Raw genomic sequence first — 17919 nt, forward strand, 5'->3', positions numbered from 1 at the left:
TATATGGCAATGTAAGCCAAATTAAACTTAAACACACCTGCCTTCATAATTTGGCTATTTCTGTCTATGTAAAGCCAATAAATCGATAGATAAATTACACAACCGTCATGGCTTATATGCGACACTTGTACCATTCAATTAAGTATAATTGATTTGTTCATCACAGAATGCACACTTCAAAGATAAATAAAACTGCATATTCTTATCCCTTCTCCGGTATGAATTACTTAAATCTATTTAAAGAATTATATTTTCTGGTTGCCACACATCTCATCTGTAGGTTTTGCAAATTTACCAACGATACCGTTTGTGCGTTCTTATGTGTGTGCGTATACCAATTATTAAATCATCCATCTAAGAGAATGTAAACACAGAGCAGAAACGTCACACATGCATGACAGTGAAGTGTTTACCAGCTCGATCCTCACTTTGATCTGCTGCTGCTCCACAGGGAGCCTTCCGCTTCCGGCCCGATCAACAGACACTCACTCACCTACTGTGACGGCTGACGTCAGCGGTCACGGTAGCACTTATGTCCAATGTTGCATAAAAGTAAATCAATGTAATATTCAACAAGTTCCTACCTGCTGTACTCTGCAGCGTACACTACCTAAACTGAATGATCTGTACCAGCAGAGTGTTTTTATTCTATGACCACTTACATGATGCTTCAGCCAGCAGGGCTGTTGTTTACCCTGCACTTACTTTAAAATGTGCATTACAGCTCTTTGAGGATCATCTCAGATGCCTTGATGGCAGTGCAGGCATTCAGTGAGACCTGAGTGCTCTCTCTGACCTGCTCGCTGAAGGAAATGACCTAATTGAGAACGATTTGTCTGCTTGCCTTACCCCGTTCTCGCCCACTGCTTTTCTCGGTCACCGTCTGCCCATCTTTGACAAAAGGGATAGGACAGCCACACACACACACACACACACACAAACCTCGTCACCAATTCACACATATCAGCAAACCACAGGACAGACAATGTGGCCACTACGCTTCTTTCTGTGGTGAACACTGAAGAAAGTGCATGAGCACAAACAAACAAAACACTCTTACATAATTAAATGACCACACAAAAGCAGCATACATTTAGACTTGGGCCTCAAAAGTTTTCTTCAAGGATAGCCAAAATTAACCTTTTGCCTCCAAGACCAAGAACCCCATCCATCATCAGAGGAAGAAAGTACCCAGCCAGGATTGGCCCAGCTTTCAGTGTCGAGTGAGTACCATCACTGTACTGCATTTAAAAAAGGACATAGTCTTTAAGCTGATTTGAAAAGCTGCATTACAGTTTTTGAAACCGAAAGTCCATGTACTTCACCCCCAACCAGGCTCCCATTGAACGATACTGACTGTCAGTCACTTTAGTGTCCAATCAGGTCAAGATTAACAAGATTAACGTCATGCTCCATTGAGGTACAATTCAATTCAAACTTTTTTTTTTAACCAGCAGTATCACCCGCTGCAGGATAAACGCTAATTCCATCAAACTTCCAAGGATTTCCTTCAAACTTTCTATATACAGTCTATGGTCAGTGGTAATTAATCTGAGTGGAACACAACAAGAACTTCTTCAGATTATGTGTGGAAATCATTAACATGAACAGAAAACAAGTTACATTTATTTCATCACTCCTGCTTCCTCCTCACCACAAAAGATCCGCCCATCCATCATATGACAACCTGCTGAAGATCATCACGTTCATTCATTCATTCATTCATTCATCCAGCACCCGCCAGAATGACAAGAATCATCCTTTAAAGCCTCGAGATGAGTGATGGAAGACCTTGGAGACAGTGTCAACTAATCATTATTGCCCAGGGGTGAAACTGCAGCCTTGGTCTGACATCGTCACCTGGCCACAGATGTGCAAATCAAAAAAGCAGCTCACACAATCATGTGTTATAGCACATGCGTGTGCACACAGAGCAGCAAGGGGAGCATGGGGACAGTAACTGCACCAGTCTCTGGTTAAAGAGCACATTAAGGCAGCTCACCTCACAATGACAAGGACATAATGCCCTGTAATTGATGATGATGAGCTGCCATATGCAGGTGTGATGTTGCAGTCCAAGCCAAGCCAGCTGGATAAATTCAGTCTGGAGTCGCCCGACACCGCTGCTCTCAGCTCAGGCATGTGCATGTCATTTGCTGAGTCAGTGCCCAATGAATGGAAAATGTATATTTCTCATTTTTAACACAGTAAGCACAGACTCAGTGCTTCACCAGCCGAGAAGAATCTCTCAGTGAACAGTCAGAGTTGATGGATGCATTTTTGTTTTACTCCACTTATGTATTTCTCTGCAAAAAAAAAAGCGCTTTCAAAACATGTGAACTGGAAACTAAACATTTGATGCAAATTAAATTTAGTTTCATGAGGTTTTCCTCAAAAAAGGCAGCCAGGAGGAGAGAATGAAGGATGAGTGTGACAAAGGGAGGAAGAACCGGCAGACTCATCTACCAACAGTGCACATACATACACACAGCAATCACAGCAGAGAAATGATACGGATGACATGCTTGGGGGGGGAATTTCAGACAGACACTCACCTCCTTTTCTCCCCTCTTCCTTTTCCTCCTCTCGTCCTCCCTCAGTTCAGCAGACGTGCAGTGGAGTAGATGGCGCTCCTCATCTCACTGCTGCTATGGTGTCTGCGAGGGCACACCCCTCTCTGCCCATTCAGAACACAGCCGACGCACCACTCACACACACACACACACACACACACGCGCACGCACACAAACACCATGCCAATCATCGGCATGTATGCAAATGTCTGGAGCCATGTCAGTTCGTGGTGTGGTGACATAAAAAGGTATGATTCATGTACACTGCACATTTATGATTACAGAAGCAGCTGTTCCATTGTCTCAGGTACATTATTCAGTGGATAAGTGCATTAAACACCTCTGTAATCTGTAAAAATAATATATAATAAATGTAACCCTGATGACAGCATCCATGTGGGTGAGTCTACCTATGACTCAGCCAATTTGTTTTGTAACCCTCACGATGGCCAAATACACCCCCATAATAGTCCTGAGCTCCTCAACTGAGAGACACCTACCAGCAACAAGTCTGTAGACAGACGAGGCCAGTCATTGGTCACACATCCATCACAGAGAACCAATCACAGCACCGCAACGACCGCCGTCACTGTGCAAACCTGACATCATTACATGACAACATTTTAGGAAGGAGGAACATCATGACTCACTCAAACAGTCCACTGGGTCAATGGGCTCCGGCTTCACTTTGTATGAAACCAAGTGATGTCAGTGATTCACCCCCAAATACAAACTAACCGTGACTCCTGTGGAGTTCGCTCCACAGCAAATGCAGAGATAAAAAGGCTCAAGTTTCACCATGAAGCATTTTAATTCTTTGGCTGCTCCCAGAGATTTCTGATTATCACAACATCTCAGTCACCCCCGTGAAACATGTACTTGCACGTAAAAAAAGGTGAGGAACCGGAGCGACTACAATCTAAAGTGACAGGAAGACGTGACTTGAGCAGGGTTTTGTGAGAGGCCATCACACAGCAAACCAAACGTAATCTCAGGATCACAAACACACATCACAAAATCCCAAGTGGGCAGACAGAATACCAACAGTTACTTAAAACATTAAAAGCATAAAACGTGAAGTCGTCTAAAAAGGAATGAAGAAAACACAAATTGTGCAAAAGTCACTAGTTCCTGCAGAGACACATTTTAGAGTTTAAAGAAAAGCATGAGCTGTACCTCACACTGTATAGCATTAAGTATGAGAGAGAAGCCATTTAAAACACAGGTTTCAGGGTGATGAGCTGAGCTAAAACTTATTTTCATACATTTGGGTGCATTAAACAATTCATAGCAAACATTTCCTGCATGGATGTGTAGTGTTTTTAGATGACACTAAAACTGCTTGCCTTCTTTTCAATTTGCCTCAAAAGGCCAATCATCAGCAGCAGCGATGCTGCTGGATTCAAAGCTTATTCATAAACCACTGTTTTCTTGTTTCATTAATTTCTTTTTTTTTTTTTGTAAAAGTGCTTAACAATTTCAGACTTAAATGAGTTTTTGATTGGCGGCATCTTGCCAAAATGTTCTTGCATCCTTGTCCATCCAAAACCAATCAGAGTCTTTCAAACCGACGTTTCCCTTACGTCTTTAGGTTCCGATTCGGCAGTGCCAGAGTTTCCCTCGGCCGCACCGGCTAGACTCGGAGACGGTGAGGTCTTATCCCCCGAATCCTCAGTGGATTCTGTGGAGGAAGAGCAGTTTAAACTGGGCTCTGCTTGCTCTGCATCCTGCCCCTGGTCTGAAGACTTCTGCAGGAACAGCGGAACCTCCAGCTGCTCTTTTGTCAAAAGGCCTCGCTGGTCATCCACCCTGTAGCACTGCGCTCTGGTCAGCATGTCCAGAAACCCTGACATGGACAACATATCATGTTATTCATTTCTAAACATCAATTAATTGGATCCCTGCTGAGACTATGGAAGCAAAGCTCACCACTTGGGCAATAAAGCTTTAAAAATGTATCTCAGAAAACTCCTGTCCTTGCTTGATGCTATAGGGTTGGATGTACTGATCTGATGTACAGTATATTGCAATACTGATGTGCATTTCAGCTGAGAAATCTGATGAAAAGTTCTGCTGGTAAATCATTAAATAAGGTAGTATTTAGTAGGTATTGCAGTTTATTTTAAAGTTTCAGGGTGTCATTGTTATCCCAAGCCTGTTGGTTCTACATCATGGCAGATTATCTCGACAGTAAGACCAAGGACAGGCTCACATCATCCTTAATTAATCTTGTCTGTTTTTAAATAAAAAAAATTAAGAAAAAGGCAATGAAGATCATTCAGGGTTATGCCAGCATTTAATTTAATTTAGCACATCACACTACCCTGTAACCAATTCTTAGATTAAGATTAAGTAACCTGTGCCACTAGATAAAGTTCAAGAGGAAAAATTAATGAATGTAAGAAAATTATGGTCGACCATTTTGTAAATAGGAAGACAATCTCTTTAACTTTGGATTCCACTCACACAGAATAAGATACCACTAATGTATATAATCACACTTTGTTGCAAGACTGTGGAGGAATTTGACCTCGTCTTGAGGATTACTTTTTGTTTTCATGGTCAACAGTAAATCTCTGAGCTCAAGTTAAGGAACTCTTCAGAGATGTTACCATAATGGGCAAACCCCTCCCCCCCGTGTTCGTATGGAGTTCCTGTTCCTTATTATATCATCTCACTGTATATAAATATTAGCATTCTGACCAACTCTACTAATTACTGCCAACGTCTCCTACCCTCCATGTCGCGGTTCTTACTGGGCTTGGGCTGAGTCTTGGTTTTGTCGGTCTGCAGCGATGAAGTGGCCTCCACGCCGCCTCCACTCGCTCCTCCAGTCTATGAGCAAAACAGATTTCAGCATCATCAAACACATGAAACAAGGTTTCATAGCTTCCAAATCACAGAGATGGCACAAAAACATTTAAAATAATGACTTTTTCTGTTCTTATTTTAATAATAAGTAAACACGGTCTCACCTGTGCGCCTACAGCAGAACTACTGCCTCTGGAAACGTAGGTCTGGTCTTTTCCTGCTCAAAGCACACACAGATTTAAGAATCACTTGTGTCTTCCATTACTGAAAGTAGAACTCAACTTCTGACATCAGCCAGATTATATATTCCTTACAAGAAAAGAAACTAGCATTCGTGGGACACAGTTACTAATTATACCTCCCTCTTCCCAAATGCAGGGAGCAGAGCTGAGGCGAGGATCACTGATCCAGAGGGAACTTAATTCTCGTCACTCACTCGGGAACCAAGGTGAGTGAACTTGAACTGACAGAGGACCCAACAAACCAAATGTAATCTGACATTTCAACCCACGGAGAAGAATGGAAAGAGAGAGGGACACACACACACACACACACACACACACACACACTACAGAAGTCCCAGTAAGAAAAGAGGAATGTGCAGACACTAATGCAGAAAAACCAGGGCAGTGAAGAGGAATTACTTTCTCAATTGCTGCCATCTAAGAGAGCAAAGAGGACAACTTTGACATCAAATGCATCAGTTTAAGGAAAAAGGACACAGACTGAATTCAGAGGAGGTCACACAAAGCACACAGGGAATAGAGAGGTACTACCTATTAAAATAAATGACTCATTGAACAGGGTTTTCTTCTGGGTGGCCGCATTAACATTGAATTATGTAAACATGACACTGGGTGCAGTATATTAACCTTTGGCTCTGTCGAGTCGTAGCGTCTTATTGGCTAATCTGAACACGGTGCCGCTCATGTTTATGGGCTCATCACTTCCAACCTTAAAGGAAAAAATAAATAAACAGACATGACCGATTTTCAACGAGCTGCACAGTTTTGTGTGGATGAAGATACAGCAAAAAAAACAAAACAACAGATTTTCATGTAGGACACAGAGAGAACAGATTAAAGCATGACTAAAAGGATGTCATCTAATTGTGTATTCTAATGTAAAATGTAACACACTCCCTTTTCAGTAGTCACACTCAAATGACACATTTTAAATATTAACATGCACACGTGAAAAAATTAATAGTTGCCGTGCAACAGCTGGTGACAGGACATGTTTATGTTGGTCTCTGGCTTTCAATTATAAAATTCATTTCATCTACCACACACACACACACACACACAAACAGTACATAGGTTATGGTCTCATTTGAATGCACTCACCATGGTGACCACAGCCTCTTGTGGCCTGAGGTTGTGCTTCTGCATCACGATAGACAGAGCATCCTGCAGCGTCTTACTCGACTTCACCATGATTCCCACTATCTTACCGGTGAAGGCAATATCGAGACTGGCAAACAAATGAACTGGAAGTTGAGCCGAATTGCAGCAACAGTACAACAGTACAACATTATTAAAGGTCCGATTTCGTGACATAATGGTGAGACTCCCCCTCCCTTTCTCACATGTCAGGAAACTACAGTGAGGATGTCATTTTTCCTTCATTTGCATTGTAAAATTCTACCTAAAAACACAAAACACTTTTCCCCCACTCGGGCTGCTGTAGAAACATGGTGGCACAAGATGGTGGCCTCTGGAAAGCAAGGACCTTGCCTACAGCACATATAGAAGAGGTTTATTCTCAAGTGATGATTTATTTTAAACCTCTTATGACCATCAAGACAATGAGGCTGCTGATTTTATGGCTGTAGTTTTGTCAAAAAATGTCCAATGAGAGAGTGCTTCTGCTCTCATGTGAAGATAACTTTCACTTTCCATCCATCCATCTTCTAGCGCTTTATCCTCAGCTGTGCCAATCTCAGCTGACAGGGCGAAACCTTTTGAATGTTCTAGATATCAAACGGGCCAGGAGTAATGTTACACACTATTCCTTTAATGTCACGTCAGTGTAGTCACAGTGACAAGTCTCACGCAGTGATATCCGGGCAGGAAATATAAATTTGACTAAATGTGTCAACTAATCTAATTACACATGGTGACTAAAATGATTTCTGCCAACAGAACCTGTCACTCCTTGTGTTCACACCAGGACTTCCCTCTAACACCATGGTGAGACGTGACATGCTATTGTGGGTATCAAAGCCTGCTAGGCTGTGAAAGAGAAGAAGAAGAAGAAAAAAAAAAAGGAAGCAGAGGAAGTAAGACAGTTGACTCACGCAAACATCACCCTGAGCTCGAGAGAGACCTGCTGATCCCGAAGCACAGAGCAGTCCTGGTCCAGTGATAAAGGCTGCGGAGAGACCAACGGTGCATCAGACAAGACAGAAATCACAGCTTCAACTAGAGTTTTTAAAAATAAGTCTCAACGATTCAGATGTTTAAAAAGACTGAGTGTGAAATGAGGCATTGGGCGCCCGAGGGGATGTTGGAACAGGAAGTCGACTTTCTCACACGCCGTCTGCTGTGAAACAACTTTGCAGCGTTGTGCAGCAGATATTTTTGAAGGGCTTCTCGAATGTAAAGCCAGACACTCACCTTGTCCTTCCCATGAAGATAAATGACCACATCCTTGAGTGGGAAGCCCCTCTTCTCACACAGGCTGGACAGCATCTCTTTGATGGGTTGGCCATTACGTGTGGGGGCCAGGGAGGCACTGCCATCTGGAAGGTAGACACAGCAATAGCCTCCTTCCACCTCAATACGACTCCCGCCTCCACTTCCCTGATCTGGAGACTGGACATTTGACTTGCCATTCTACATCACATATGGAGGAGAAAGGAACTCAAGTTCTCCTCCAGAACTGTACTTCATTAAGTCTGTGGTTATTCATGTGTGCCTTATTGTCTAAATCAGGGGTCTGCAACCTCTCCTTCAGCCCCAAATATTAAAAAGCCCTGACAAACTTCTGTCTGATCTATATTATGTGAAGACATTCTCGACACTTAAATGCAGTAATGTGTACACAAAGAAGTACTTGGTAGTAGTTTTTGGAGTCCTGTCCATCACATTTTTCCAAACCATAAACTACAATCCAAATATTACTTCATTTATTTCAAAGTGAGTTCATTCTAATATTTTAGGTTGGGTATAAACAGCAATGGCATGTCAGCCCTTTTCTTTTTGTAGTTCTTAAATTTCATAAATGCAACAAACTACCGTTCTTTTATATCTGTATAAAACCTTTATACATATTTTTACCTCCACATTCATTTGATTTGGGTGCAGAGGGGGACAAAAATGGCTTGCAGACCCCTGGTCTACATCAACATGTTCAGCTGCTAAACAAAACCTCTCTCACTAATGCACTGACGTCTGTCTGCCTGTAGAGGGAACCAAGCTCCACGCTGCTGGTCGACTTGACCGACATATGGGGGTCTTTATGGAAGTGTGCGCCCTGGACGATGGATGTATCTATTGTATTTGGTGGGAAAGAAAAGAAAAGGGAAAGAGTCAGTGTGAATTCGAGTCACAGGATGTATATCAAGGCCTAAGACAGATGCACACACTCTGCCATGTGACAGGAAATACTATACCTCCCCAGGATCCCCTTTTCTGCCTCTGTTTCTCTGAGGCATTCTTGTTGCCTGGTAAACTGTTGGAGTCTGCTTTTTTATTCTGTTTCAGACAGTGAGGAAACACCAATCAAAGACAAATTCAAACAAATCACTCCCCTCGCTGTCCCCTCAGGCCACTTTCTGTACGTCAGTCTATACCTTTGTGTTCGTAGCCACATCCTCCCAGGATCCCATGCGAGTCTTCTCGTTAGAGAGCTGAGGAAGAAGTTTTCCTTCTACACTCGCCAACGTGCACTTCTGGTAAAGAGGGGAGCGTACAAAGCGCCTGTAGCTGTCCATCTTCATCAGCTTGAATATCTGAAGTAAAGCAGAGACAGTGGTACACACACATCTCTATATATGTGTGTGTGTGTGCTAATGTGGCAGAAGAGACGACACTGACCTGAGTTTGAGCCTTGTGGAACATGTCAGGTGTGGGCTGATCCAGGTCCTTCTCCTCTGTCTTGGCAGTGTCGTCAATGTTGACCGAGTATGGAGCGCTGTCAGACAGGTAGGTGTTGTAAATGGAGCGAGCGACTCTTTTCAGCTGGAAAAGAGACAAAACAGTTTCGTTACAACAGACCATCCCCTCATTACTTTGCTTCTTTGCTTTACTTCCCAAGCATCGTTTCTGAGCCAGTGAAACATTAAAAAAAACATGGATTAACCTCCAATATGTGAGTTTTAATTATCAGGGCACTTCCTGTGTCAAGAACCAAATCAGTCCTTTCTATAAATCCATACAATTAATAATTCACTAAAGGTTAATTCCTTTTCCAGAGAGTTGAGAAGTGACAATGTTAGTGTTTTAAGTTTCCCTGTTTACTAGAGATAGGTATAAAAAAAGAACATCAACACAGTCAACAGAAGATCTAACAACCGTTGAATAATTAAAGAGAGATTCAAACATTGTAGCTGGAAATCAAAATATGAATTATATTATAAAAAAAACATGCAGCCATGTTTCCCCTCACTGCAAAAAAAGAGAAATAACAAATCTACTTCTTGGTTACAATAAAGGAAAAGGTTCAGGAACAATGAATTATGAATGTAGAGTCAAATACACAACAGTATGACGACATAGAATTTACTGGTGAGCTAAATCCACCACATAAGAGGAAAAAAGTGCCATCATACCTCATCCATGCAGGTGGGCGAGATCTTCCTGAACTTCTCACAGGCCTGCCAAAATAAAATGTTCTCTGCACTCACTTCGGACATCAAGAAGGACTGTGGAGACACATGTATGCTGCATCAACACACGGTCCGGAGAGTTCCTTATCAGCAATTTAAAAATGATTGAAAATCCCAGCATGCCACGAGTGTGCATTCTGAGCGAGACTCACCGTAAAGTAACGGACCCCAGAAGGGTCCTCCAACAGCTTCTCAAATGACACGGCCCAGCTCAGCACACTGTTGGCAGGGCTGGCCTCTCCGCCCGGAGTCCCTGGAAGACTGCAGCTGCTGCCTCCACAGCCCCGTGCAGACATGTTCAGTTCTACAACACATCCAGAAACGAACACACCCAGTTATCAGCACAAAGAAGCATGACCAAGAACAAGACCAAATCAGATATTTCCAGCTGTCGTGCATAGACACGTTCAGGTTGTGGAAACGTGCACGTTGACTGCTCATGCTTACCTCCATCTGAAACTGCCTGGCTCTGTGGAGACACAGAGACAGAGAGATTTAAACTAAAACTGAAGAAACATGTGAAAAGATGGGATACATTGCACCGATGACATTAGTGGACAAATTCTATAAACCTTTCAAGTGACTATACTCACTTATAGTTCATCAAAACAAAGTCTAAGATGGCGCAATCAATGACTGAGCTGCAGTGCAGAAACAAAGATGTTTCAATATTAATAATAATAATAATAACAATCACTGTATCGAAACATAAGCTTGACAGAGTACACGAAAGAGAGATAGACTTAGACGTGTGTATTCAAAGCATTGACGCACACACCAAGGAAGTCAAATGTGAACACCAGCTGCATGTGGTTTTATTTCTTTTTCTCTCCCTTCACCTATAGTGCAATCATCCAAGGCACAGGAAGTGGTTGTGACACTGATGACAACAGCTCTCATTCATTTTTCAGAGCTCACTAAATGTTCAAAAAAAAAATTTAAAAAAAAGTGCTTTCTCTTTCAATTCAAACAACTGCACAGCTAGAAACATGCGAGTGATTGACGCCACGAGAAGGAGTAAGTGGGCTTAGCCAGCTCTGTTTAAGCTTTATACATGTGTGGAACACAATTGGTCAAATAGCCTTTTTGAAGCTATTCTGTGATTAAATCAATCATAAAATCCTCTCATTTTCATCGTGGCATCAGTAGCGACCATGTAAATCTGTTGTGGCGTTTAAAACAGAAACCTTTGGTGAAGTAAAAGCTTGTCAGAAAACTGGATCACCTGTTAAGTGACCAAGGGAAAATGATGTTCATATGCAGGAGCAGAAAGAAAAGCTCCTGCTCATTTAGCGGATACATTACCGTGCCAACGTCTCCGGGCACGACTAGCTTTGACGTTTCTATGTCTATTCTGTGAACACAGTCATACGGATTGGAATGATGTGCCTGAAAGTTGGTCTTAAACTCACTGACCGCTTGCTCACTTTGACATGAAATGGGACAAACCCAGGTTTGACATGGTCATGCTATTGTTCCAGTGCAAGGGTAGGTCTTTTGACACTTCAACCTATATAGAAGCTGCTTCTTGATCTTTATCATACAAAAACACATTTGAATTCGGAGTAAACTGCAGTCAAGACAAGGTTTTCACTGAAATCTTGACCTCATGTCTTGGTCTGGAAAAACCCACGTCATAATCCACTGCTGAGTCAATCAGAAAGGTAAATGCTGTATTTTCGCATTACTCAAATAGAGGTGAATCCAAAGAGTTTAAAGTAGCACTTTTTTGACTCCCGTCTTAAAGCAACACTGCGCACCTGAACCTCTGTTCTTGCACTATGCAAATTTGCAGAGTGGGTAAACACTGTGAGAAGAGTGTCACTTTGGTAGTCAGAGACTCTAACTACCAGAATCAGGCCTGACAAATTTAAAAAGGAACACTGAACTGAGGGGAGTTAAAAAGACAGAAGTCATTGTGTCATGTTTGCTACGTCCAGCCAAAGTGTTGCCCAACTCCGACACAGAAACACACTACACAGGAGAAGTGGAGCCAGGCATGTGTCATTGAATGCATAGACAGTGAGATCTACCCTAAGAATTGTCAGTGTGTACAAAAAAAAGAGTGAGACGATAACTGATCTTTGTAATCTTGACCATATAAGGTTGATAGCTGCATAGCTGTTAGCCTCACTGACTCCTCCCCCTTGACTTTTTGATCTACTGTTCAATTTCCATCTCCAATCATTGTTCTTCTTGTGCACCTTTTTGTTGTCATGCATGACATTAGGACGTTCCACGCATGCTCTGAGTGCGAGACGAGATACTGCAGCCACACAACCTGAGAGGCCGTGGCACTGGCGAGTAGACGATAAACACAGTCAATCACAATAAAACTGCACCGTTGTATGCGGTCAGTTCTCTGACCTGGATAGCATCTTAGTAACCGTATGGATAAAGCACTTTTGTGTTCTGTACAAGGCTACAATATTAAGATTCCAACATAACAAACTTGAAAAAAAGCTGTAGAAAAACTAAACTAAAACTAAAAAAACTAAACCACAGTAAGACCGTTTCCAACTCACCATGTGCCCAACAGGGATCGATAGAGCTTTGCAGTTCTTTGCCATGATGGGCCCAACACCAGATTACAAGCTGGACTCCGAAGCGATGTGTTTCACTGTCAGAGGACACAACAAAGTGCTCCACCCAAACATGATGCACACTTCTTATACACGCTGATCTCAAGAGCTCACCACTTGTTCTCCCTGTCACTTCCTGCCTGTCAGGGAAGTCTTGCCAAGCAACAAGCCACCAAAGAGGAAGTATGGTTACTATGATCAAACTGTTCTCGGCCCACGTCTTGAGAAACACTGTGATGTGGGGACACAAGACGAGACGCATGCACTCATTCTGCTTTTGATGCAGAGTTTGGGTGTTTGATGCAGCCTCACGCCGTTAAATAATCTTGGGCAGCAAATGCACAGCTGCTCCTCTGCATCTGAGACGTCTGAAGAAACGGTTTTCATTTTGCACACAATAAAGTTAGTTCCATTTTACATCTCTCAAGCCATTTCTTTTTTTTTAAATATATAAAAACAATAGCTCAGTTTATGCTGTTCCGAATCAAACATTCACATTTTCTTCATAAAAATAGAATTTGTTGTTAGTCGAGCATTTATCACCAGAAAACTTCCTCTTCAACTATTAACACACAGAGACATATACATGTGTACATATATACATATATATATATAGGCTGTATAGAGACACCCTCAGTTTGTTTGGGAGAACTGCTTATCATACCTTCTCGTGCACCATGATGCCATTGGCTATGGACCTCCACTTGTCATATTTCCTGTCTTGTTTCAGTGCTACAGCTTTTGCCAGGCGGCAGAACCTTTGATAAAGTCTCCTGACAGTGACCATCCTCAAGAAGTGCAAACACACTGCGAGTCCAGACAAGCTAGAGCTGAAAAAAAGCCCTCAGGCCAGAGTTAATTAAGGGCTTTTGATCTTACCTGACTGCCTTCAGTCTGGCTGACCCAGGTGAGGCAGGACATGTTGATTAAAGGTGCACTTTTTTCCCTCCAGGATCATGGCCTCACAGCTGCACTTCTGTCAGTTCCATGTCAAGTGTCATCAACGGCCCTGCCTACTTTTGCCAGGATATCAAAGCTGTTATGCAAAGAGGCTCCGGGGAGCAGAAAAGGCCAGAATGAGCACACAGCCTTGCTTCTAAAATATAAAAGGTGAAGCCACCAAGAAATACTTTATTTCTCTAGCGCAATTTATTCCAGGTGTACATGCAAAATGATCTTAAGCAGCAAACAGCTGAATCGCTGTATAACGGTCCATCTAACGTTAAACTTTTAAATACAAACAAAGATGTCAACAAAGAAACAGCCTCAAACAGAAGCAGAAGTTTGGGTCCAGATTTGTGTTCTCATTCCATGCACTATCCATTCAGTGTTCTCTTGCTGGGATCATTTTGTTAATGTGAAGGTGAGATACAGCTCATAATTTAGCTTCAGTTAAAATAACAGGAAACTTGTATTCATTCACAACAACAGCAACAGAAAAAAGTCCTTTATTCCCTCTGCAATATCCAGCCTGAACAAAATCAAAAATCAAACAGTACATGACTTTTTCTGTCGCTGTTGCTCTTTTAACCGCGTTTCCTGTTTTACTGCTTCTATTTTGAGAGTTTGAAAGTGTCTTGAGAGTGTTGAATGTGTTGGATTTACTCGTGTCAAAGAAAGTTTCCTGTCACTGATTGGGAGAGACAATAAAGTCTCTCTGTCTATATATCATCTATCTATTCTGGGATTTTCGGCATCCACGGTGACCCTCAAAGTCAGATCACATTATTGGAAGTTGTATAGATTAAGGGAGAGGATCGATGTCTGACGTGCAGCACACTCTGCTGGACACTTTAGGCACAGATATTGCGAGAAACTGTCCAAGTAAAGTCAAGTCAAGTATTTCTGCTCTTCATATTCAGTCAGTGTGACTGTAATAGAACTTAGTTTGAGTAAAGTAAACCACACTCCTACACTTCTATATCTCTCTGCGTCACCCAGGAACATGTGGCAAAGAGCAAAACACGGCCCAACATATAATAGTGGTACTGTTTGTGCTTTGAACATCCAGGAAGAAAAAAGTAGAAGCTTGATTTGCATCAGTATCAGTGTTTAGGATCAATACTGCCCTGCCTTTCCTCGTGTGTTGACTGTTTGGTCAGGCAAAGCAGAACAGGTCATCATTCAGCTTCTGTGTCAACACCATGAGACAACACCAGCACAGGTAAAATATCAATAAGCAATAAAATGCAGCATGATGATATCAAACGTATATTTAATTACTGGCGGTTTTAGTGTCCTCGTATGTGACGTTCGCCGCTAAAGTTTTCTTTGCACCTTTGTGGCCTTGTTGGCTAAATGTCGTTATACAGGCAACTCACTGTTCAATAGCAAATAAAACTCTTGAATCTTGAATCTTAAACTAATTTGTGTAAATGCTGTGAGCTTGTATTGTTCTCCACAGGCCCTACTTGTTCTGAACACAATCCGATTTAACGGAATCGTTACGAGAGAGATGTTTCGGTATCTTTTGCTTGGCCATCTCTTCATAGGTAAGGGACCTGTGCTGTGTGTGTGTGTGTGTGTGTCAGTATAAACAGTACTACATGCCTTACCTACATTTCCTTTGTTATTCCAGTTGGTGTTGAATCTACCTGTGTTTCTGTCCACTGTCTGAGATGTAGCCCCACACCAGGTAAAATTAAAACCTCAAAATCAAACCTGCTCCTATATATGCACCTGGACATTGTCAAAAGACTGTGAGACAAGATTTGAATTCTCTGTTTTCCCTATAGATTCTTGTCCGAGCTGCCAAAACACGTCGTGCATTGTTGGTCGGTGTCCTCTCATTTCTTTTACTTCAATAGAAATCTAATGCGTTTATATATAAATATATTCTCATGTTCTCTTTTTACCTTATATTGTTACCTCCCAGTTTTATCGTGTCACTTTAACTTTGGTTTCCGTGATTTTTGAGTGTCTGTTATTTTAAACCCTCTCTCAAACCTTGTCACTCAGATTTCTTGTTATTTTTAACAATGAATAAGATCACATTTAAAAATAAAACCACATGCATATGATAGGTATAACTGTGTGCCATTAGGTGACTGTATTCAGTCCTTCCCATTATTTACTCTGTTCTCTTTATACATACAGATTATGCCAATGTGACATCAAACTGTACAAAAGGTAACCTACAGAAAAACCCTAACTTCTGAGTATAAATACATAAATAAATGATGTTACAATATTTCTCCTGCCCCTCAGACTTCCAGGTATCTGTCACCAGCAGTTCAACTAACATAAATGAGGGTGATGACGTCACGCTAACGTGCACCCATAACCTTCACAATTTGAATGTGACGTTTGGGTGGAAGAAGGACAGGGTGGAACTGCAGGAAAACCAAAGCCAGCTGCTGTTCCAAAAAGTGCTCAAGTCCGCCATAGGCCCGTACTCGTGCTATGTGAACAGCTCATGTGGCAGTTACTCGTCTTCACCACACACTGTCACTGTAATCAGTGAGTAAACATCTCAGATTACCCTCATGTCTATGAAAGGCTGAAATATTTAATAGCTTTTTTAACATATGAATACGCTGAGCCATAATAACATGTGTCACTGTCTGTGTGTGTCTGTGTGTGTGTCCTCATCTAGACAACAGTGTGTACGTGCTGGCCATCTGCGGCGCTGCAGCTTTGGTTCTGATTCTGGTGATGAGTGTGATAATGAAGTTCAAGCTGAAGAGAGAAAACGGTAGGAGTTTAGAATGGAAAAAAAAAAGTTTGTGATCATCTGTCCTCTCTCTTTTCACATGCATAATGATGGGATGTGATTTACTGAATAATATATATATATATATATATAATATATCATATACATTTGACATATGGATTAAATATAATGTGCTGCCAGTTAACCTTTAGTGCTCACGTGGCACGATAATCTGCAGTGGGAATAATACACACAACTCCTTATATGGACATCCTGGGGGTGCGTGTGTTTAGGCTTTAAAAAATGTGTTTTTCTGTCTTCTTATGTGTTGTTGAGTCACAGTTATGATTGAACTGTGACGTGTTTCAAAAATTTCACACATTCAATCCGATTTTAAACACTATGAGTACTTTTTGTTTCATCAAATTGTGAAGGTTGTGTTGAAAAAAAGGATATAAGACACTCTATGTTACACATATTCTTATAGCCTCTGTATATACTGTACGTTTTAACATAGTTATGGGGGGGTCTCTAAATGCTCTGTGTTGTAAGGGTTTAAGGTTAAAACAACTAGGAAGGCCCTTTTTGAATAATTAATTCCCCTGCGAAATGAAAAAAAAAACACTTTTACATTTTTGGAAATTAAATGCATTAACTTATTTACCTATTTATTAGTTACCAAGAGTGACAACTGCCTCCTGTGTCTTTCTTTCTGCAGAAAAACACAGAGAAAGGATGGAGCGGAGGGCTCAGGTGCCCCCGTCCTAAACGAGTCCTAAATGGGGATATCACATTCCAGCTGAATGAATCTGATGAATATTGAAATAAAATGACTTTAATCTCTTTCCCGCTCTCTCCCTCTGTGTGTGTGTGTGTGTGTGTGTGTGCGTGTGTGCAAGGCTTACAAGCTTATATAGGGACCACTTCCAGACCAGTGTAACACAGCACTTCCCTGAGCCACACCCATTAACCATGAAAGTATGCTCTATTGCGGAAAAGAGCCTGGAAATGTTTTAATCCAGACACAGGACAGACTTATTCAAACTAATCCCATAGTGAATGCTCCACTCACAGGCGTGCAAACGATACAGAGCTGACATGTAATGGATGTATGGGATGTTAATGCTTGATGTGGGATTATAAATACAGAAACACTGTATTCCCTGCCTCGCCAAGGTGATCTAATCTTTTGAAGTTTGTGTGAGCATTAGCATTTTCCTCATACCCTCATGGCAAAATGTCTTTTCCCCTCCATATATTATGTGTTGAGTGTGTGTCAGTGTGGTCTGCTCATTCAGTTTCCTCCCATAGCAGGTGGCTAAGGGATAATCCAGGTAAAGCCACTGCAAAGTTGAGATGGAGGGATGGACAGAGGAAGGGGGAGGGTGGATGGGGTGGCCTTTGCATGGACAGGGCTAATTCTGGCTTCCTAATCCCTGTCCCACACACCCTCCCCCCCCTCTTCCTGCT

General features: G+C 41.8%; 2 protein-coding genes across 4 annotated transcripts; one reads left to right on the forward strand and one right to left on the reverse strand.

Moving 5' to 3' along the window:
- Nucleotides 1-3365: 3365 nt before the first annotated feature.
- On the reverse strand, nt 3366-12964 carry rgs14b (regulator of G protein signaling 14b). Of its 3 annotated transcripts, none has more exons than XM_044040754.1 (15): nt 12741-12964; nt 10663-10684; nt 10368-10519; nt 10159-10251; nt 9425-9568; nt 9181-9339; nt 9001-9082; nt 8766-8878; nt 8003-8221; nt 7684-7757; nt 6731-6857; nt 6257-6338; nt 5549-5601; nt 5330-5408; nt 3366-4419 (listed from the first exon to the last, which is right to left on the reverse strand). In XM_044040754.1, exons 1-15 carry the CDS (start codon nt 12783-12785, stop codon nt 4136-4138), a joined length of 1728 nt encoding a protein of 575 aa, XP_043896689.1. In that variant the 5' UTR covers nt 12786-12964; the 3' UTR covers nt 3366-4135. The 3 variants fall into 3 exon arrangements, with proteins under 3 accessions (XP_043896689.1, XP_043896688.1, XP_043896686.1); XM_044040753.1 differs by having other exon boundaries at nt 5309-5408; nt 8778-8878; nt 12741-12962; XM_044040751.1 differs by having other exon boundaries at nt 5309-5408; nt 12741-12960.
- Nucleotides 12965-14557: 1593 nt separating this feature from the next.
- LOC122778789 lies at nt 14558-17273 on the forward strand. Its single transcript, XM_044040886.1, has 9 exons — nt 14558-14621; nt 14900-14961; nt 15202-15289; nt 15376-15432; nt 15533-15571; nt 15894-15926; nt 16005-16256; nt 16393-16491; nt 17168-17273. The coding sequence occupies exons 1-9, from the start codon at nt 14558-14560 to the stop codon at nt 17215-17217; spliced, it is 744 nt and encodes a 247-aa protein (XP_043896821.1). The 3' UTR covers nt 17218-17273.
- Nucleotides 17274-17919: the final 646 nt, after the last annotated feature.

Source organism: Solea senegalensis, linkage group LG12 (genome assembly GCF_019176455.1).
Source record: "Solea senegalensis isolate Sse05_10M linkage group LG12, IFAPA_SoseM_1, whole genome shotgun sequence".
Lineage (NCBI taxonomy): Eukaryota > Metazoa > Chordata > Actinopteri > Pleuronectiformes > Soleidae > Solea > Solea senegalensis.

Coding starts and splice junctions, on each gene's coding strand:
- LOC122778789 (XM_044040886.1), top strand. CDS start 14,558: ATGTCTGACGTGCAGCACACTCTGCTGGACACTTTAGGCACAGATATT. Junction 15,433..15,532: donor GAGATGTAGCCCCACACCAG/GTAAAATTAAAA, acceptor TTTTCCCTATAG/ATTCTTGTCCGAGCTGCCAA. Junction 15,572..15,893: donor AAACACGTCGTGCATTGTTG/GTCGGTGTCCTC, acceptor TTATACATACAG/ATTATGCCAATGTGACATCA.
- rgs14b (XM_044040751.1), bottom strand. CDS start 12,785: ATGGCAAAGAACTGCAAAGCTCTATCGATCCCTGTTGGGCACATG. Junction 9,569..10,158: donor CGCCCACCTGCATGGATGAG/GTATGATGGCAC, acceptor TCTCTTTTCCAG/CTGAAAAGAGTCGCTCGCTC. Junction 5,602..6,256: donor ACGACTCGACAGAGCCAAAG/GTTAATATACTG, acceptor TGCTTTGAGCAG/GAAAAGACCAGACCTACGTT.